The following is a 22,771-nucleotide window of genomic DNA, read 5'->3' on the forward strand; positions in this document are numbered from 1 at the left end:
ATAAAATTTTTATTAAAAGGAAGATTATTACAAATATAATAATGTTGTTATAATTGAAAATGACTGAAGGATAAGTAAGTAATTGAAGTTGTAAACCTTATTAAGGGTTCCAAATGATTTTTTATAGGGTAGTTTTATGAAATGATAGAATTAATTTGTTAACTTTATGGAAGATGGGAATTTTTTTTTCTTTTCTTTTTTTGTATAAGTAAGGGATGGTGTTAAACTATCTTGCTGAAATGGTAAAGATTTTGGATATTTGAAGAATTAACTAAATGAATAATTTTTATTAACACGGAGGAGATGGATTGTTTAAGTTTAGACTTTGGAGTTAGAGATATTAATATTTGTTTACTTGTAATTGAATATCAGCCTAGGTTGGTTTGGGAAGTCCGGGGGGTGGGGGGATGGGATATAATATTGTGAAATATTTGTGATGTATTTCTTTTCTTTTATGATAAAAATAAAAATTTTATATTGAGAGAAAGCTCACACTTCAACCTAATTGAGGAATGTGATTGATAACTGTTTATTGGAGGAGGGAATTGTGCTTTGTTACTTTGTATCCAGGGGAGGGGAATTTAGTTTTTGGTTTCTACTATGTAGCTTGGAATAAAGTAGTCTTTTAGGTAAAGAATTGCCTCTAAGTTCTTTTAAAGAGATCCATCTGTTGGAAACATGACACCTGGTCTAAATAGTATGAGTTGAGCCCAGCTTGGTGCCATAAAACTATTGCAGTGTGATTTCTGTGAAACACATTATTTATATACATGGATGTTGGCAAATAGAAATTGTAATCAAAAGATTTTCAGGGAGACAGACTAGTTTGGGGAATTCTCACATCAGTCTGGATAACACATCACATTGAGTTGATAAACACAATTCTTTCAAATGATACAATATACCAAAACCTAGCTAACCAGATAATAGCTTACCACTATATAACCCCAGTCATATTGTGCATAGAATCACAAACCAAAAGTGTAACCTGGCATGTTGATCAGATCTATTTGTATTGTGTTACTCGGAAAATTGGGTTGAGCAAAAACATGATATAAGTGTGCTTCTAACAATGACAATGGCTGATATATGGAGGATCAATTGATTTTAATTCTGTCCAGTTTCAGTAAATAGGGAGGTTATGCAGATGTTTTATACAAATGTATCTCACCACCACATATTTATAGGAGTGTCATCTTTGGGATTGCCTTCATGTAGCCTTGGCAATTGTAATTTAACAAGACTGGGGAGCTGGTTAAAGCTTGCACAAGATTTTTGTGTTCTTGTGTATGCTTTGCTTTGCGAAATGTTTTTTAATTTCAGGTTGTCTTTTTGGTAACTACAGTAGGCTTTTAAAAAGCTACCACCTATTCACTGAAAATGAGTCTTGACATGGAAACTGCTGGCAATGTGTATGTCGGTTTCTTTTGTTACCCAATTGATGGTGGTGAGATTAGGTTGCCCTTGAGTGCATGAAATTAAACTGATTTTTCTTGTGGCCAAAAGGGGCAGGCTTTTTGGTCGAGCTATATTTAAATTGGAAGGTGCGGTTTACAGCTCGCTAATCCAGCAGAGCCGTTCACAACTGTGTGCCCTCCAGTAGTTAGGTGGTCTTCAGCTCCCAGAATACTGCAAGTTGGCTGATTCAGAAATTCTGGAAAATTCCTAACTTTTTTATTTGTTGGGCAGATTAAAAATAAGATATTACCCAAATACCCCCCCCATATGGATCACAAAGATATTCTTAGAAAGTACAGATAGTCCTCGACTTATGGACCACAGTTCAGCCCAAGATTTCTGTTGCTAAGCAGATAGTTGAGCTATGCTCCATTTTACGAACTTTCTTGCCACAGTTCTTAAGTGAATCACCGCAGTTGTTAAGATCGTAATACGGTTGTTAAGTGAATCTGGCTTCCCCATTCACTTTGCTTATCAGAAGGTCGCAAAAGGCGACCACATGGCTGGCTGAGGAATTCTGGGAATTGAAGTCCACACATCTTAAAGTTGCCAAGATGGAGAAACCGTGATATAAAGGCCCTGGCATACTGTGACATTGCAAAATTGAAATCTGTTAGGAAGGAAGAGTGAGTTTGTTCGGTGTCTTGACATTTTGCTAGTATTTTTTATTTACTACAGGTGACCATAAGAATGGCTCTGAACCACGTCTGTTCCGGGCCTGTTAGGAACTCAGTACTTGCTGGTCTGCAGAGTTCAAACTATGAACTTTAACCAGAAGACAAGCTTTGAAACCCTGTTAAATGAAATGGGTGGCTACCTCGAATCCCTCTTAACCCAAGTTGGCCGGTGCTTCTCATGAGCCGGCTAAGGGCCGGGGGTCAAAAAGATGGGGAGACCTACGGCTGGGGTTACTTTTTGCCACCGTGACTTCGGTATACACTAACCCCAACATGGCGGTGGGTGCAACCTGCGTTTCTGCTCTGCTGCTCTGCTGACTGTAGTCTTTCTTCTCCTGTCCTGTCCTGTCCAAATGTTCTCTGAGTCCATCCTGCAAGCGCTGGAAACTCATGCCTTTGCTTCTCCTCCAGCAGTTCAGGACCTGCTTCAGAAACTTCTGCTTTGTACCCTAAGTGTCCCTCACTGCAGCCCTGTCCAATATTCTACAGGCAAGCTTTTCAATGTGATATTTGCATTCCGCCTCCTGGGAATGTTCAGGCACTGTCAGCATTTCATGCGCATGGCTCCTTGTCTCTCCTTTCGCAGCGCCCAGTCCTGTCCGACGAATGCCTCTGCCTCGTTTCATTTATTTATGTTTAGCTATTAAATCTGTATGCTCGCCCTCAAGCGACAAGCGTCTTGGCCAAATCAGTCCTCTTTGGCGATGCTCCAGTAGTCTGTCCTGTTTGGGAGCACTCAGAGGGGAAGTCCAAATAAAAGTGCCCCTTGAGTTTCTCTGCCCGACTAAGCAGATTCATCGCTCATGTGCTGCATGCAAAAACATTGGCCCCCCTCTACATGCAAAATTTTGACGGTTGGAATGGGGTAAGTGATGTCCTTAGTGCTGAGTTGTCTATACTAACGAGACCAGAAGAAGAAAAAGTTTCCTCAAGAATTTTTTACGGTTATCAGCAACAGCAGGGACTAGCAGCCGAAGGGTGCTTACTTAGAAGTAAGTCCAGTTGATCTAAAATGGGGCTTCTTTGCTTGTAAGCATGGCTTGGATTGCAGCCTCAGTCTTGTGTCCAAGGCAGAGTTCCTCGTTCTCTGTTTTCTCTTCTGCTCAGATGGGACACCTCCTTTCGTTCCTGGGATTCATCTGTGCCACATCTTGTTTTGAAATACGCTGTGACCGAGATCCTGCCTGAGTCTTCCAGAAAGGTAATTCTGTTTTCCTTAAGTAGCAGAGTAGAATTTGAACAGCCCTGAATGAGTTCACAAATTCCATTAAGCCATAATGTATTGGTGCAATAGCAATGGCACTTAAGACTTATATACCACTTCACAGTGCTTTTACAGCCCTCTCTAAGCGGTTTACAGAGTCAGCATATCTGGGTCCTCATTTTACCGACCTCGGAAGGACGGAAGGCTGAGTCAACCTTGAGCCGGTGAGACTTGAACTGCTGGCAGCTGGCAGTCAGCAGACTAAGCCTGCAGTTCTGCATTCTAACCACTGCGCCACCACACACAGCAATGTGTGAATTCAGTCATTCTGGCTTACCTAACAAATACCTGGTAAAACAAATCGTGGCTTAGGATGGTGTTGAACTTAAAACACTACATTTGAACGTTAAATCAGAGTTCTTTTATGGCAGAAGAGATTGAATGGGTTCCAGCAAGAACAGAACCGAGTTAGTGGACTCTCAAAAACACCAAGACAGTTGTGGTCCACTTCAGCTAACTTATGGGGATTAAACAAAGATACCAAAATTCCCTGACCAGCTCTTCCGCGGAAGGCATCTAAGCCAGAGGTCCCCAACCCCAGTCCGTGGACCAGCACTGGGCCGCGGCATGCCAGAAACCGGGCCGCACAAACAAGCAAAGCCCCATCCATGGGATGCAGACACACACAAAACCACGTCCCCTCTGGTCCACAGAAAAACCTCTCCCTACAGAACCGATCTCTGGTGCCTAAAAGGTTGGGGGCCTCTGATCTAAGCAATTGATTTGAGGAACAAATTTGAATCTGCATATAATATTCTACTCCAGATTAAGCTTGCTTTCCACCAAAAACCAGAGCAGGTTCAGTTAAAAGTTTTGACGTAGGAAATAACATTAATGAGATTTAGTAGCAAGCACCTCCTACAAAGGCGTGCCTTTACTTCCCGTGTAGAGACACGTAAGAAAAGGAGGCAGATTACACGGAATAAGACATTAAAAAGAGCACTGCTGGTTTCTGGACCCTGTGCTGCAATCTTCAGTCCTACATGGAGTTCATAGATAATAGGGTGGGATGGGAAAGTGAACAAGTGGTCCCCAACTTATGACCCATAATGGAGACTGCCATGACGGTTGTAAAACGGGTGAGTCATGTGACAGGCCCAATTTTACCACTTTTTTTGCAGTCGTCGTTAAGCAAATTGGTGGTTTTGCTATGGACTCGCTTTTGCCAAAACCCGGAAATGAGTGCCAATTTTCAGCCAAACCATTGTAAAACGCTGTCATGGGGGACACTGCAAACAGTCGTAAATGCAGCCAAACTTCAGTCATGTGACCACCAGGAGATCCCTGACCACTGAACTGCAAATCTGGGTTGTAAATAGCCCCGTGGTAGATCCTAACCCATAACTTTGATGTCACTAGTGACCAGTTGTATGTTGAGGTCAACCTGTATTCTCTGATATTCAATCCCTTCTACAGAGGTCTTCTCAGACCTGGCATGCCCCACCTGCTCTGGCCAAAAATTGCGAAAAATACATCCTAAGTCAGTGATGGCGAGCCTTTTAGAGACCGAGTGCCTAAAAACTGGCCCTGCCCCGCCCCCGCTCTGCCCCCCATCCCCCGCCCCACAGGACCACTCACTGCCTCCAGGGTCCGCGTCAGATTGCCCAGGAAGCCCAGCAGCGCTATGGCAGCCACACCCTCTGCCCGTGCCCTGCAGCATCAACTGCATGATGGGGCGTGAGGGCAGAGTCTTGTCTACACTGCCTGGCTGCCATGTCCTTGGCTGCGCTGCTCCGTGTGGGCCACGCTCGAGGGCGACTCCTTCAGGGGGGCTGCTGGAGAGGAGAGGGTTGCGGGGGGAGGCGAGGCTGGGGCAACGGCACGTGTGCCCACAGAGAGGGCTCCGAGTGCCGCCTCTGACACCCGTGCCATAGGTTCGCCATCACTGTCCTAAGTAGAAATGGAAGTAAACCCCAAGTTTGGAAGACTTTACGCACAGGAAAGTTTGCCTGTGGACTGATAGGGGTTTACACAATTTACTTTGCGTTACTGTTTTTATTCTGAATATGCCTTTTTTTTTTTTTCTCTCTTGGGCAGGTCTCCTCTCCCAGATGGCACTGTAATTCAGGATTTCTTGGCCTGAAGAAGAGAAATGCTGTTCAGAAGAGCTCTTTCAGTAGGTCTTTTTAAGATGCAAAACATTGCACTCTTTGATTATTATGCAGGATATTTTTATATGTATTTAAAAAAAGAAACTGCAGCTAGAACTGCTCAGTTGGTTTTAAAATTCATCACAATCTGCTCACATGTTGAATTTCATGTGCAGAAAAATTCTCCAAATAAAGGAAGAGCCACAGAAAATGTTTATACACACTGAGCTGTGGATTTTATGCTGATTATTAGAGATTGAAAAGGGATAGGAAGTCTGATATGTTGGTATGTATCAAGCTTTCCAATTAGATCCTGGAAGTTTGGACTACAATGACCATTGTCCCCAGGTTGATAATCCACCTGGCTATAAGGTATGGTAGGAACAGTAGTCCAGCACATTTAGATAGTACAAGATTGCAAATGGTTGGTTTTATACATTAAACTGAACAAGGCTTGAGTTTCAGTGAGGTCCTTATGTGGATTAAAGGGAGGATCCAAATGCTCAAGGATGATAAAAAGATAGCAAATACATTCCTGGCAAGCGAAGCCATTCTTTGTGCATGAACAAAACAAATAAAATTTTAAAATTCTGCCACCAGTGGTTTGACCAGTTATTTTGAATCCTTATCATTTCTCGTGGTAAGCATACATCATGGTGGGGAACCAGGGTGTATTCCAACCTGGCTGGAGAATTCTGGAAGTTGGAAGTCCACATATCTTAAAAGTTGCCAATGTTGGAAAACACTGGCCGAGAATGTCCTAGGCCCGTGGTGGCGTGCCACAGGTGGCACTCAGAGCCCTCTCTATGGGCACGTGCGCCGTCGTCCCAGTCCTAGGCCTTCAGCTGGGTATTATAAAACCTTTTCACTTTAGGCCTGCACCGCCATGTGCAAAAAAAAAAAAAAAAAGGTTCAATCAGTCAATTTCAACCTCGCGGGGGACAAAAAGATCTCGCAAATTTGGAATTGATTGATTGCAGTTACCACTGCAGCTGTGCCCACCTAATTGGCCACGCCCGCCCAATGGGCCACGCCCACCCGGCACCTGACGATACATAAGTGGGTTTTGGGTTGCAGTTTGGGCACTCGGTCTCTCAAAGGTTCGCCATCACTGTCCTAGGGCTTTGCAGATATTCTTCCTCTTCGTTTAGAACAGATGTTGCAGCCTTTAGGATTCTGATCTCCGTCTTCCAAGAGTACATTGAAAACACAGGACATCACAGCAGGTTAAGCAATCAAGGAATATCCACAGATAGATGTCTTAAGAAGTTTTAGGTGATTGATGACTGAAAAGATTGCAATTGTAGCCTCCCACAAAGGCGTGCCTATTATGTTCTGTGAGTGGGCACGTAAGAAATGGAGGCAGACGAACTGGACTGGGGACGTTGCACAAAATAGACAACTTTCTTTGCTATTTGTAGATCTCCAGTCCTACATGTCCCGTAGAGCATGTAAAGATCCCTGTTAGATTAAAATGGATTTAGGTCTGCTTTTTTAATTAAAATGGTCCGATCCCTTTTTGAAGACTTCACAAGCCTTCCACATTGCTTCATGTTGAAAGCAATTAGAAGAATGGCTGGTGTTTTGTTTTTTTTAACCTGCCTCTTTTTTTTTTAAAGGATTGATTGAAAGATAGTTCCACAATAAGTTCTTTCATAAATCAGTTTCATGAAACTATGTGTCTTTTTTCCCCCAGTAGTTTCTGTTTTTCTTGAGGGTGACTGAATTACGCTAAAAGATAAATTATCCTTCAACACTTTCTTGGTAATTGTTTGTAGTTTAAAATTGTTCCCTACTGTCTACTCAGTCAAAGACGTGTAAGGAAAACCAGGAAGAAAGTCAATATTTCAAGCACATACAAATATCCAGAAGGAACATGTTATTTGTTACATAGAACAGAGACCATCCTATGTCCATGCCAGATGAAAGAATTGAGGAACAAAAATCCAGATGTAAGGATGGCCCTTACATTTTCCAAACTATGATTTAGATTAGTCCACAATGGCACAACATTTTAGAAACACTGATTTAGAGACTAAAATAAACCACAAAAGACTCCATACACCTGCCAACCTGCTGTTTGCTCAGATTTTGCCAGATTGTGTAAGTATACCTTACACAATTTGAATATTAAACAGGTATACTTACTTTTTAATTAGAAGGAGCCACTTTCTTTGATACATAATTCTGTGGTTGATTGGCAGATGGAAACCAATTTTGCTGGCCACTTTTAAGTCAGCAGCTCTGATTATTAGATACTACAACTTGGGAGTTTCTAAGCAGTTTTGGGGCATTCAGAGCAGTTCAGATTATCCATTGTCTTGACAGCTAAACAGGAAAATCGCTATGGCATATCTCCACACTTCAGTTTCCTAAGACAGACAAGAGTTATGTCACACAATTCACACAGGGACTGAATTTCAGTTTGACAGGTTCTGCTTGGTTTAGTTTTCATACATTCCAACCCAACGCCATTTTGGAATTACAAAGTATGTGTCAACTCTGCAACGAACCTGAATTGAAGCCATTTGGCTAATGGGAGGGGGAGTGGTGGAATTTTTCTACTAGCCTAAACAATTCTCTGTCCCATGGGAACCAAAGTCATTTCTGTTTGTTAAACTGGGAGGCTGAGCTTTCGAGCCCCCAAACTAATCTTTTGGGAAATGTAGTTGATAGCATAGTAATGGGGTGGGAAGTTTAACTTTGTATACTGTAACTTTTTGGAGGGAGCTTTAGTCTTGGTTTCACTTGTGACAGTGCTGATACTTTGTAGCCAATAAACATGTTCTTAAAGGAAACCTCAAGCCTCAGAGTTCTGTTTTGGTTGGTGTCATCTATTGGAACCATGACAGTATGCCTGCCTGTTTATCTCAGGCTGGCTCCCCCAAAACCACAGAACAAATGGGACCCTATTTGATGTGGAGCAAGAAACCAGATTTAATATGAACCATTTGTAAAAATAATAAAGGCTGATATAAATAAGTTTTTTTAAAAAATGGGCCAGATCCAGCTGAGGCTATAGAGCAAGGGCGGGGAATGATGGCCCCTTTATGAACTTCAGCTCCATGCTGGCTCAGGAATTCTGGGAGTTGAAGTCCACAAGTCATAAAAGGGCCATTGTTCTGCTATACAGAGAAAAATCCAGGGGTTTTCCTGAATGTATCTTGATGGGAGAAGTAAGAATTAGCTTTGCATGTTGTTGAGTACTCCATCCTTAAGACACCCCCCCACACACACACACACACACCTCCCAATCACATAACCTTGAGTGAAGCATCTACAGTATTAAGGGCTTGGAAAGGCAGAAAATGAAATTCACTCAACTGAAGCCTGAGGTAAGAAGTCAAAATGGTAGATTTAAAGAATTTTGAGTGCAAGCGTTTTGTTCTACACCAAACAGCCAATGCTGTAGGTCAAAAATGCACGCACACACACACACACCTCCAGATGGTATAGAATACTTCAGCTTCAGAAATAAAATTTGGGGTGAGGAAAGTTCATGTCCTTGCTGCAATTTAACGGTGTCAGAAATTCTTGCCGATCCGCTAGAGCAGTGGTTCTCAACCTTTTTAGTAAGTCGAGGACTACCCAACCGGTCGTAAGTCGAGGACTTTCCCTGCCCGGGAGTGCCGCGAATGCATGGTTCCACCCCCTGCGCCGGCCAAGGCGTAGCTGGCAAGCGGCAGAGACAGAGCAGGCCGACCACCAGCTGGCCCAGCCCAAGGGAGGTAAGGCACCCGCCGGAAAAGGGAAAAAAAATGGACAAAAAAAATGGCGGACAGCCTTGCTTGGCGACCCCCGTGAAATGGTCGATCGACCCCAAATGGGGTCCCGACCCACAGGTTGAGAACCACTGCGCTAGAGATCAATAAAAAAGGCTCAGCCCTGAACAAAGCAAGATCATGTTAGAAGCTGAGGTTTAATCTAGTGATTATCTCAGTTAGATCCAAAGGAATAAGTGATTCGGTCCATGGTGTGTGGGTTTTTTTAAGAGTACAGTTAGTCTTCAACTTACGACCACAATGGAGCCCAAAATTTCTGTTAAGATAGTTAAGTGAGTTTGCACCAGTTTACGAACTTTCTTGCCACAATTGTTAAATGAATTGGTGCAGTTGTTAAGTTAGTAACATGGTTAAGTGAATCTGGCTTTCCCATTGACTTTACTGGTCAGAAGGTCACAAAAAGTGAGGATGCTCCCCTCATAAATATGAGCCAGCTGCTAACCATCTGAATTTTGATCACATGACCATGGGGATGCTGTAATTGTCGTAGGTGAAAAACGGTCATAAGTAACTTTTTTCAGTGCTGTTCGAACAGTCACTAAACAAATGGTTGTAAGTCAAGGACTGCCTGTGTGCACTGAGGCTGATAAAATTGCGGAGCTTGTTACAAGTCAGCGGGCTTTGTTTTTTGTTACCTTCCTGATCCACATCTGCTCCCTATTCACCACCAAAGGCTTTTTGTACTGAAAGTTTTCTCTCCACGAAACAGTGTTTTCTGACTCCCTCAGGCATACAAGCACATAAATGAAGGGGAAACCCCAACTCTTTGTTTTCTGTGAAATTTTACACAATTCACTAATCCAGTGGTTCTCAACCTTTTCAATGCCGCGACCCCCCAACCGGTCGTAAGTCGAGGACTAAACCGGTCGTAAGTCGAGGACTACCCAACCGGTCATAAGTCGAGGACTTTCCCTGCCCGGGAGTGCCGCACATGCGTGGTTCCGCCCCCTGCGCCGGCCGAGGCGTAGCTAGCAAGCGGCAGAGACGGAGCAGGCCGACCACCAGCTGGCGCAGCTCAAGGGAGGTAAGGCACCCGCTGGAAAAGGGGGAAAAATGGCGGACAGCCTTGCTTGGCGACCCCCGTGAAATGGTCGATTGACCCCAAATGGGGTCGCGACCCATAGGTTGAGAACTGCTGACTAATCAGGTAAACACCATTTTCTCTTAATTTGGCCCCAAAATCGGGGGGGGGGGCAAATGCAAAAACCACAGCAGGCAGGCTGAATGCGGCCTAGCAGAATTTTGAGGATGCCTCCTCAATCCCTAAAAAGGGCCTGATGGCTTAGCAGTTAAAGACCCTGAGCTTGTCAGCTGAAGAGCTGACAGCCCGGGTCCGCGCAATGAGGTGAATTCCCATTGCCCACCTCACAGTTTGAAAGCATGCAAATGTGAGTTGATTAATAGGTACCACTTTGGTGGGAAGGTAACAGCGTTCTGTGTGCCTTTGGTGTATAGCCATGCTGGCCACATCACCACAGAAATTGTCTTCAGAAAACTCCGGCTCTCTCGGCCAAGAAACAGATGAGTACCATGGCCTAGAATTGGATATAACTGACAGGGAAATCTTTACCTTTTACCTCAATTCCTATTTTATTTTTGTGTATTTATTTTTTTTTAAAAATACAAAATGCTTTTTTAAATTTTTTTTTAACTTCTGTGCTTTTTTTCAAGCATTGCTCCCCAATTCTGCCCATTTTTTGGGAATTCAGTCTTTGACAGGCTGTTTCAAAGCTGGAGCAGCTTTCAAACTGACTGTAAACTGTCCATTTTAAGGGTGCATTTATTTTGGCATCACTGCGATTCCAGCGAGTCACCCTAATAGTAAAATGACACAGACATCCCTGCCATGAGGACTACCTTTTGGTTGCTATATCAAAAGGCGCTGGTGCCTAAATTCTTCATAAGCCCACTAAATGCAAATTTCTAAAACTAATTAAACCATTTAAATCAGGGATGTCCAACCTTGGTCATTTTAAGACCTGTGGACTTCAACTCCCAGAATTCCCCAGCCAACATGGCTGGCTTGAGAATCCTGGGAGTTCACGGATCTTAAAGCTACCAGGGTTGAATGCCTCTGGTTTAAATCTAAATTTCTAAAAATATTAAACCAGGGGTCCCCCGGTCCGTGGACCGGTACGGGGCCGTAGCATGCCAGCAACAGGTCCGCACAAACAAGCAAAGCCCCATCCACAGGATGCAGGCAGCACACAAAGCCACGCACCCTCCAGTTCGTAGAAAAACCTCTCCACGTAACCTGTCCCTGGTGCCCAAAAGATTGGGGACCTCTGTATTAAACCACTCCTGATTTAGACAAGGGTTTTTCTCCCCCATTCATCGCCAAGTCCAAGTGCGAAGACCCCATTCCAAAACCATCAGTCTTTTCACACCCCGTTTATTGGCAGCAGTATATAAAAAACAAAATCCCGTATGTACAATTTTAAGGCAGTGCTGCCCTTGGGGGGGATCAGCGTCGTCTCTTGGCTGTGCTGGGAGGAGCTGGGGCCGTCCGTGTGGCTGCCCGCCTCTTGCCGGTCCTGGTAGAGGGAACAAGGGGGCTGGAAGCTGGAGACAGACCCACACAGACATCCAGGCTGTGAGCCTGCAAGTCCACCGTCTGCTGCAGAATACCCGTCAGGATGAATTCCGCGTTGGTGATGGGCACTCCTGCATCCTGAGCTGGTTTGCAGCGCAACAAGTCGTCAAGGCAGGACACCACGATACGTTTCTCCTAAAACAGGGTACAAAAAGGTCAGATCGTCCTCTTTCCTGGTCAAAGAGTTGAGTCACATTTCTTGCATGGCCCCAATACACTTCAATTTGTCTGCCTGTTGGAAAACCAGTTTGTAGCTAGTCCTCGACTTACAACAGTTCATTTACTGACTGTTCAAAATCACCACGACGTAAAAAAGATGTTGAGACTCTAGAAAGAGTACAGGGAAGAGCAACAAAGATGATCAGGGGACTGGAGGCTAAAACATATAAGGAACGGTTGCAGGAATTGGGTATGTCTAGTTTAATGAAGAGAAGGACGAGGGGGGACATGATAGCAGTGTTCCAGTATCTCAGGGGCTGCCACAAAGAAGAGGGAGTCAAGCTATTTTCCAAAGTGCCGGAAGGCAGGGCAAGAAGCAAGGGATGGAAACTAATCAAGGAGAGAAGCAACCTAGAACTAAGGAGAAACTTCCTGACAGTTAGAACAATTAACCAGTGGAACAACCTGCCTCCAGAAGCGGTGAATGCTCCAACACTGGAAGATTTTAAAAAGATACTGGACAGCCATTTGTCCGAAATGGTATAGGGTTTCCTGCCTGAGCAGGGGGTTGGACTAGATGACCTCAAGGTCCCTTCCAACTTTATTATTGTATTGTACCGTGGCACTGAAAAAAGTGATCTATGACCTTTTCCCACACAAGACTGTTGCAGCATCTCCGTGGTCATGGGATCAAAATTAAAACAATTGGCAACTGCCTCATATTTATAACAGCTGCCGTCTCCTGGGGTCACGCGGTTCCTTTTGCCGCCACCTAATAAGCAAAGTCAGTTGGGGAAGCCAGATTCACTAAACAACCGTGTTACTGACTGAACAACTGCAACGATTCTCAGCCCAACTTATAACTCGGTGTAGTAATAATAATAAAAAAAAACCCAACAAAATAATGCCTCCCACTCACCTTAAAGGCCCGAGGCATTCTTGGTAATAAAGTCCCACCACTGCATTTAACGATGTCCTTCATGTACTCTGGTTCTGGCTTCACGTTAGGAGTGACGTGGATTTCGTAGCCCTGGAAAGAAAGAAACTCTGGGGTACTACGACTACTACAAGTAGTCCTCACTTAACGACCAGTTACATAGCCACCATTTGAAGTTATGACAGACCCATCTCCCCAAAGGTACTTATGACCCAATTTTGGAAGTTCTGATGGTCGCCCCCCTCGCTGGTGATCATGCGATCACATTTTGGGTGTCAATGGGCAACCAGTTCACATAGCCATTTTCAGCGACTTACATATGACCACAATTTTTGCCTTTTTTTTTTTTTTTTTTTGCTGGTTTCCAGCCAAAAACACACGGTGTATAAATTGGATTTGCTTAATGATCACTGCCTTGGCTCAACAACCACGTTTGCTCAATGGCACTGGCATTTGTTTAACAACTGCCACAATATACAATAAGGCAGGGCTTTTCAACCTTTTCACCCATTGCACCACTTTTAGGATATGGCAACATCCGAGTACCACCAGTCGCCTAGCAAGGTATCAAAAACTTGATGACCAAAAAGGAAAAAAGTGATAACGTATAGGTAGTCCTCAACTTACAACAGTCCGCTTAGTGACTGTTCGAAGTTACAATTGGCACTGAAAAAAGTGCCCCCCAAGCTACAGCCGAGCAAGACACTAGCTTGCCCACCCGGTGGCGCTCTTCCTCCTGTCCGAGGTTTTCATTGTGAGCATTTCTGTTGAGGATTGGCAGCGGGGGTGGGGTGGGGGGTGTTTGGTTTTTATTCCCCCCCCCCCGTCTGCTGGGTGGTTGCAGCAGGTTTTGGTCACTTCACATGACCCTGGGACACTGTGACTGTCATAAATATGTATCAGTTGCCAAGCATCTGAATGTAAATCACAAGACCCCGGAGAGGCTGCAACATTCCAGCTGATCGGCACTTCTTCTGGGCTCAGCAGAAGCGCCAGGATCAGTGCTGCTTTCCAGCTGGAGCCTGGCGCTGATCCTGGCGCTCCCTCTGAGCCCTGACAGCCCTGCAGCTCCAGCGGTCTCTCGCTCAGGCTTGTGCGGTGCTGCCACCGGTTCAGCTCATTCCCCTCTCCCGCTACCACTTTTCTAGGATGGTCGCATATCACCTGCCAGGTGCCAATGTACCACAGGTGGTCCCCCTACCACTGGTTGAAAAGCCATGCAATAAGGGACAGTCATGTATGAGCCACTTAACGACCACAATGACTTACAACTGTAATTCCAGTCTCAAATCATGGACTACCTATGTTTGCCAGGAATGTGGGCAAAAAAAGGAAAGGAACATCATACCACAGCAGGTTGGCTGCTGGTGGACCTAAAGCCAAATTTGCAGCTTTCACCCAACCCGGTCCCCCCTTCCCTTTATAGATGTGCTGAGACTCACATCACATTCACCACAATCCCCAAATACACAGTTTACAGGTGTGTGTGGACTTGTGATTATGGAGATGTGGTTTCACAGGCCTGGAGACCACTAGACTGGGGGGGAAATTGGTTTAGAACAGAGGTTGGGGAGCAATGACCCCTTTATGACTTGTGAACTTCAACTCCCAGAATTCCTGACCCAGCGTGGCTGGCTCAGGGATTCTGGGACTTGAAGTTCACAAATCATAAATTCAAACTGGGATTATTTTTTTTATTTTTGCATCTGGAGCTTTTCAGCACCGGGGAAAGCTACAAGTGAGTGGAGGGTACCTCTCCATCATGGCAGTCTGGGTACTGGATTCTTGGGGAACCGCCTGGGCCCAGCACAGCAAATGAGGGGCTCACCTGGAACAGGGCTCCTTTCTGCTGTGCTTTCTGCAGCGAGGTGGAGAGGCTGAACCCCAAGTTCTTCTCCTGCTCAGGGTCCCGAACAAGGAAGCTGTTTGGCGCCAGGAAAAAAGCATTCCGTCTGCTCTGTGGGATGGAAGCATGAATAAAAAGGAAGATCAACCACATAGAGCAGGGATCTCCAACCTTAGCCACTTTACGACTGGTGGACTTCAACTCCCAGAATTCCTCAGCCAGAGACTCCTGACATAGAGGACCTTTTTCCTTTCCTCCCTGGAAGCAGGTCACATCATTCCTGGAGCCGTGGATCAAACCATTTACAAGACGCTATAAACCGGAGAGCTGTGGAAGAGGCACTTCAGACTATAATGCAGTGGTTCTCAACCTTTTTAATGCCGCGACCCCCAAACCGGTCGTAAGTCGAGGACTAAACCGGTCATAAGTCGAGGACTATAGCTGGCAAGCGGCAGAGACGGAGCAGGCCGACCACCAGCTGGCCCAGCTCAAGGGAGGTAAGGTACCCGCCGGAAAAGGGGAAAAAAATGGCGGACAGCCTTGCTTGGCGACCCTCGTGAAATGGTCGATCGACCCCAAATGGGGTCGCCACCCATAGGTTGAGAACCGCTGCTATAATGCTTGGAAGGCTCATTAAAGCAGCTGCATCTCTGTATATTGGCTCATGGTTTTTCCAGCACATCGCCCTTCAGCAGCTGTATGGGCCCGGCGCACATGAAGTACAGATAGTCCTCGACTTAGCACCACAATTGAGCCCCGTATTTCTGTTGCTAAGCGAGACAGTTATTAAGTGAATTCTGCCCCATTTTATGACCTTCCTTGCCGGGGATGTTCAGCGAATCACCGCAGCTGTTAATAACCCGGTTGTCAAGCGAATTATCTTCCCCATTGACTTTGCTTGTCAGTCACATGATCCCCAGGATACTGCCTTCGTCATAAATACCAAGTCAGTTGACAAGCTTCTGGATTTTGATCGCCTGACCATGGAGATGCTGCAACGGTCGTTAAGTGTGAAAGACAGCCAGAACTTCCTTTTTTTCAGTGCCGTTATAACTTTGAACGGTCACTAAATGAATTGTTGTAAGTCGAGGACTGCCTGTAGTTTTAAGGAAGTGCTGACGGATGCTGCATTTGTACGCAGACGCAATTCTAAGGAGTTGCCGATGACGGACGCTGAATTTGCACTCCCGTGCATTCCAACGCACCTCACCCCAACTGAATCCCACACACGGCACTGCCTTAATCAGCGGTTCCTTTCTCAGATCAGCGGCAGCTCTTGGCTATCCCAGGTTGTTCTCTATAGGAGGATGTTTAAATGGAAGTAGCTGGATGCAAAGCTTGCAGGCTTTCACTGAGCTATCCCTTCCCATTTAGGGATATTCACGTTCCAGCACAAAGCAAATTCCACTCAGCAACTCAGAAAAGATAGAACGTCTCGTCTTCAGACCAGGGTGCTCCTGGCGCTCCTGCATGAGTCACTGTTCTGACTAATGTCGAATAGCGCAAATATATAGCCACTGACTCATATTTATGATGGTTGCAGTGTCCATAGGTCTTGTGATCATCTTTTGCGACCTAACCACTGAAAAAAGAGACTACCATTTTTCACACTTAGGACTGTACCTGCGTCCCCATGGTCACACGATCAAAATTCAGATGCTTGGTAACTGACTCATATTTATGACGGCTGCAGTGTCCCAGGATCTTGTGATCCTCTTTTGCGACCTTTCGACAAGCAAAGTCAATGGGGAAGCCAGATTCACTTAACAACCGGGTTACTAACTTAACAGCTGCAGTGATTCGATTCTGGCAAGAACTGGGGACCAAATTCACTTAACAACTGTTTTGTTTAAGAACAGGAATTGTAGGTTAAATCGTGATCGTTAAGTCGAGGACTACCTGCATTGGGAAAAATAACATACTGGTGCAGAGGTGTGAAAAGAATTCATTTGGTCTCAGCAGAAGCTAAACGGGCAGAAACAGAGTCAGAGCAATAAAACATGCAGAGCAGCAGCGTGAAATCTCCCTGGGAGCGAAAGGCAATGGACTTGGGAGACGCCAGTCCTTGATTCAATTTATTTCTCACAAAAATCTACCAGCAAACACCTTGCAGGGCATTAAGCTGGGCTTTGGACTGCATCAATCTGGTGTCAACGCTGCTAACATCAGATGTTTCTGCATTGACAACAAAGGGAAATGTAGCCATCTTTTACCTTTTGCTTTTAGAGTTAGATGATGCTGGGAGGGGGGATGTGAACGAGAGTTCAGCTAGACATAACAACACTAGACCTAGCATGAGAAACAAGGTTATTGTAACCAGAGCTGATAAGGAATTGGCAGGCTGAAGAACTGGAGAGGAGGCCCATGCTTCAAGCTAATTGGGGAATGTGATTTATGACGGTTAATTGAAGGAGGGAATTGTGCTTTGATACTATGTGCTCAGGAGGAGGGGAATTCAGTTTTTGGCTTCGATTATGCTAGTGCCTGATGTTATGTTTCTCGAATAAAGATTCTTTAAAGTAAACAATGCCTCGAAGTTCTTTGAAGAGTTTCACCTGTCGAAACCATGACATCTGGCTTCAAAACATAGTGGAAAAGTACAGGTAGTCCTCGACTTAACAACAGTTCATTTAGTGACTGTTACAACACCACTGAAAAAAGTGACTACCATTTTTCACGCTTAGGACTGTAGCTGCGTCCCCATGGTCACGTGATCAAAATTCAGACGCTTGGCAACTGACTCATTTATAACGGTTGCAATGTTCTAGGGCAGGGCTTTTCAACCTTTTCACCCATTGCACCACTTTTAGGATATGGCAATATCCGAGTACCACCAGTCACCTAGCAAGGTGTCAAAAACTTGATGATCAAAAAAAAAAAAAAAAAGGAAAAAAGTGATAAAGTACAGGTAGTCCTCGACTTACAACAGTTCGCTTAGTGACTGTTCGAAGTTACAATGGCACTGAAAAAAGCGCCCCCCAAGCTACAGCCGAGCAAGACACCTGCCTGCCCGGCGGCGCTCTTCCTCCTGTCCGAGGTTTTCATTGTTGTGAGCATTTCTGTTGAGGATTGGTAGTGGGGGTGGGGTGGGAGTGTTTGGTTTTTATTCCCCCCGTCTGCTGGATGGTTGCAGCAGGTTTTGCTCACTTCACATGACCCTGGGACACTGTGACTGTCATAAATATGAATCAGTTGCCAAGCATCAGAATGTAAATCACAAGACCCTGGAGATGCTGCAACATTCCAGCTGATCAGCGTTTCTTCTGGGCTCAGTGGAAGCACCAGGATCAGCGCCGAGCTCCAGCTGGAGCCTGGCGCTGATCCTGGCGCTTCCACTGAGCCCTGACAACCCTGCAGCTCCAGCCATCTCTTGCTCAGGCTTGTGCGGTGCTGCCACTGGTTCAGCTCATTCTCCTCCCCCGCTACCACTTTTCTAGGATGGTCGCGTACCACCTGCCAGGTGCCAATGTACCACAGGTGGTACCCATACCACTGGTTGAAAAGCCCTGTTCTAGGGTCATGTAATCCCTTTCTGCGACCTTCTGACAAGCAAAATCAACGGGGAAGCCAGATTCACTTAACAACTGTGTAACTCACTTTAACAGCTCCAGGGATTCACTTATAACAGTGGCAAGAAAGGTCAAGACATGGGGCAAAACTCACTTAACTAATGTCTCACTTAGCAGCAGAAGTTTTCGGTTCAATTGAGGTAAGTCGAGGACTACCTGTACTGGTAGACCTCGGCTTACAACCAGTCATTTAGTGACCGGTTGAAGTTACGACAGACTTCCCCAGGGCTACTTATAACCCAGATTCAAAGCTCCAACAGCTGTTCCACGCTGCAGCCACATGACTGTATTTGGGGCATTCAGCAACCGACCTGTGTTTCGGCCATTTTCAACATTGCTCAGTCACAAAACCATAATTTACAATGTTTTTGCTGACACCAGAGTTTACTTCCAATTTCCAGTAAAAAAAACCAAACCATTGCAGACAAGGGATTCACTTAACAACCTCAGTGTGCTTGCTTTATGACTGCCACATTTGCTTAACAACCATCACAAAAAAGGTCGTGAAATTGGGCACAGATGTGTGGGGCAGCCCTGGTGGCACAGTGGTTGGAATGCAGCAGTGCAGGTTGACTGCCCACTGCCAGCAGTTTGATCCCAACCAGCTTAAGGTTGACTCAGCTTTTCATCCTTCTGAGGTCGATCAATTGAGGACCCAGATTGTTGGGGGGGCAAGGTGCTGACTCCGTAAACTGCTTCGAGAGGGCTGCAAAGCACTGTGAAGCGGTATATAAGTCTATGCGCTATTGCTATTAACGATTGGCATGACATACGTCCATAATTCCGGGTATCAGAAAAAATGGATTACCTTCTCCAGCCAGTCGAGGGTCACAATGGGGATTCCTCGAGCCAGGGCACACAAGAACTTGACCGTGCGACGCACGCGGTCCGTCACAAGGTGAGTGCAATCAAAGACAGATTCTGCTAGAGAACCCCCCAATTCGGCCACTACACGTTCTCCCTCCTCATCAATCACACCCGTGAATAACACCTGGAAGGAGATGGAGGAGATTCAATAAACGTTCTTGTTAACAATGCAGTCCCCCCACTCAAGTGGCCATCTTCCCTTGTCCGGGCCCAACCCCTCCCCTGCTATTCTATAATACCTTGGGGGCGGGGCTGCCAGGTCCAGTGGAGCGCCGGGTGCGACTGCCAGATGAGGCCTTTTCACTTGTCGCTCTGTCTTCCGGGCTGTGATGCCGCAACTTCCTTCCCGAAGACGGAGTGGACAGTATTGGTTCCTGGAGAAGACAAGGAAAAGCAGATCAGTCCCCGATTCTAAGAAGACTTGCTGAAAGAGCACCGCCATCTTAGGCTCACGAAACCCGAGCACACCACTCACCTCCTGGATGCCCCCCCCCACAGACCACTCACAACGCCCGAGAGTCGCACTGTCCAGGGTCAGGTGGCCCCGCTCCACAAAGCCCCAAGTTTGTTGGCTTCAGAGCACCAAGAGACTAGCCAGGTTTCTAGAAACCTTTTTACCAACAGATACTTTAACGTAGACTTGCCAGCTTGCTGATCTTCAAGCCTCAGCCTATGCAGCTATGTACAGGCGGTCCTCGACTTACAACAACTCATTTACTGACTGTTCCAAGTTACAATGCCACTGAAAAAAGTGACTTAACGGCCATTTTTCACACAACCGTTACCGCGTCCCCATGGTCACGTGACCAAAGTTCAAACGCTTGGCCACTGACTCCTGTTTATGACGGTTGCAGTCGCCCTGGGGTGATGTGATCCCCTTTTGCGACCTTCTGACAAGCCAAGTCAATGGGGAAGCCAGATTCACTTAACAACCCACACTTGCTAATTTTACAACTACAGTGATTCACTTAACAACTGTGGCAGGAAAGGTCATACAACGGGGCAAAGTTCACTGAACTGTCTCGCTTAGCAACAGAAATTTTGGGCTCCGCTGTGGTCGTAAGTCGAGGACTATCTGTACGAAGTGATCAAAAGGGTGCATAGCAAGGAACTGTGGGAGCTGCAGTCACAACATATCAGAGGAGGCAGCAGGTTGGGGACGGATGCTCCCCATTGGTTCGCGGAACTTTGGAGACCCTCCCATTTAAGATGATTGATAAGCACGACCCCCGCTAGGTCTGCCTAAGGCCGCTTACGACACCTGTGGCTGTCAAGGGTTTCAACCAGAAAGGATATGTGGAAGAAAAGCACCATCCACCAGTCTAAGTAGCTATAGATGTATGAGATCTAGAAGGGGACGTGGTCCTTCTAATGATTCAATTAAGGGTCCGTTGCCCTGAAAGGGGGGGGGAAGCTTTCTTTGGGCGAGGCAGCTTCTCCTTCCTCTGCTTGGATACCCACCTGCCCAGGCTTGGCACTTTTCCCAGAATCCTTTGGGCTTGGGGTGCTCGTGGAAAAGCTGCTGCTGTTGCTGGACAGCTTGCTGGCCCGAGTCCTTGGACGCTCCGGCTGCCCTTCTAGCCCAGGGCCGGGAGCAAGACCCCTCCCGGCCCGTTTTGTGGGCTCCCTGGCCCCAGGGCTAACAGAGACGGCGGCTGCTACTTCTGTAACCTTGCTGGCAGCCCTGGATTCTCTCTGAGAGCTCCTCGTTCGAGTTTGAGGGACAGGAGCAGCGGTCAGGTTTCCATTCCTGGCCTTCTTCCTGGGCCCCTCTTCTCCGGGCTGTTCTGGCCTCTCCTTCACTTCCCTCTTTCGTTGACTTGCTTTGCTGAGCTGCCGCAGCCCCCTACGCCTGCTCTCTGGGGCAGCTGGTTTGCTGGATGCGACGACGGCCCCAGATCCCTGTTGGCGGAGACTTCGTCTTTCTGGGACAGGGGCGGGTGAAGCGGAAGTGGTTGAAGTTCGCAGACTGCGCCGCAGCTCGCGGGCAGGGGGCGCTGTTGACGCCGGATCCTCCTGGGCTGGCATCTAGAGATATCATATGGAGCTCAGGCATCATGCCAAATCATAATTCGGTTAACCAGGTGGGTGGGGGGGTAGGGTTGAACAAACCACAATTTGTTGAGTTCTCATATCAAACCACAGTTTACAAATCACGGTTATCTTGCTCTACCCCATGAGACAAGAAAAACGTGAAGGGTAACTTCACCAAATCAGTCCTTGATTCATGAAGAATGCCAGTCACCCTCAGTCCAACCCACCTCACAAGGTTGTTGTTGTTGTTGTTGTGGGGAAAAGTGGAGAAGGGAGGAATGTTAGGTATGTTCACTACCTTGAGGCATTCATTCATAAAATAACTCATTTATAACTATTTATAATATTTATATATTTATAATCATTATTTTAGCAAATGTCTATCCACTGTATATATATTTATGTAATAATAACTATTATTTATATATTATATATTATAATTTATATTATACAAATAAATATTTTATATATATATATATATATATATATATATATATATATATATATATATATATATATATATATCACAAAGTAAATCAATTACAATCACCAGGAGAATCCAATAAGGAGAAATTTTTAATAAAACCAAGCTTTCATCGGAAACTTCCGACATCGTCAGGGTTAAAGTCAGTCAACGGGAAACAACTTATATAAGATCACCAAGCGCCTGCATCCGGCTTCTGGACCGCGTCATATTTAGAAAAATAAGACAGGATGTTAAATAAAGACAAATCTGATCTTTACCTTCTTAGGATTCCTTGTTTCTCTTACTAATTCCGAGTTTTCTTCCACCTGGTCATCCAGAGGAGCTAGAAAAAGTCAAAGGATGAAACAGCCTGGATTGAAAAACATCATTTCAATTTTTTGCCACCAGGGGGCAGAGCAGAGATACGGACTTACTAAAATACAGACCCGTTTCCCATACATAAACTCTGTCTATATACCACACCAATACATTATAACCCTGGCTTCCTGCCAGAGTTTTTGGCTATATAATTGGCATGACTGGTTGCTTAGCAACCATTCAAAGCTACAATGGACCCTCCAAAAGCTACTTATGACACTGTGCTGAAGTTATTGTGTTCCCCCCCCCCTCCATTCACATGACTCCATTTTGAGCGCCCACCAACTGGCCTATATTTACAATATTTTTCCCCCAGTTTCCATCCCACAGCAAACAACGTATTCGTGATGAGAGCCTTCACTTAACAACAGTGGCATTTGCTTTACCACTGTGGCCTTTGCTTACTGACTGCTGCAAAAGAAAAAAGAAAAAAAAGTCATAAAATCGGGTCTAGTCACATGACGACCCAATTTACCATGATTCATGACCGTGATTGCCAGACTCAATGATGGTCGTAAGTTGAGGATCACTTGTACACAACTCACGAAAAGAGCAGCCTGGAGCATGCAGGACTGAGGGTCACATTCCTGTCTCCCCAACTCTGACCTACAACTTCTATTTGGACTTGGAGGTATCAATTTGAGCCTGTTA

At 45.6% G+C, this 22,771-nt stretch overlaps 1 protein-coding gene and 1 non-coding gene across 2 annotated transcripts in view; one reads left to right on the plus strand and one right to left on the minus strand.

Annotated features, from left to right (window-relative positions):
* The first annotated feature begins 6,795 nt into the window (after positions 1 to 6,795).
* LOC114923278 lies at positions 6,796 to 6,928 on the plus strand. The gene has a single exon (XR_003810599.1). It is a non-coding gene; the product is annotated as a small nucleolar RNA SNORA38 (small nucleolar RNA).
* Positions 6,929 to 11,647: 4,719 nt separating this feature from the next.
* The window catches only part of MDC1 (mediator of DNA damage checkpoint 1), a 34,465-nt gene continuing 23,341 nt past the window's right edge, over positions 11,648 to 22,771 (minus strand). Inside the window, exons 9-15 of the mRNA XM_029286028.1 lie at positions 22,021 to 22,085; positions 20,704 to 21,270; positions 19,482 to 19,616; positions 19,184 to 19,366; positions 14,789 to 14,917; positions 12,943 to 13,053; positions 11,648 to 11,999 (exon numbers count right to left, since the gene is read on the minus strand). Of these exons, the coding sequence (XP_029141861.1) occupies positions 11,736 to 11,999; positions 12,943 to 13,053; positions 14,789 to 14,917; positions 19,184 to 19,366; positions 19,482 to 19,616; positions 20,704 to 21,270; positions 22,021 to 22,085 (1,454 nt within the window). The 3' untranslated portion in view covers positions 11,648 to 11,735. The remainder of the gene's footprint in view (positions 12,000 to 12,942; positions 13,054 to 14,788; positions 14,918 to 19,183; positions 19,367 to 19,481; positions 19,617 to 20,703; positions 21,271 to 22,020; positions 22,086 to 22,771) is intronic.

This window comes from Protobothrops mucrosquamatus, unplaced genomic scaffold (genome assembly GCF_001527695.2).
Source record: "Protobothrops mucrosquamatus isolate PMUCROS unplaced genomic scaffold, P.Mucros_1.0 scaffold2749, whole genome shotgun sequence".
In the NCBI taxonomy this organism is placed as follows: Eukaryota; Metazoa; Chordata; class Lepidosauria; order Squamata; family Viperidae; genus Protobothrops; species Protobothrops mucrosquamatus.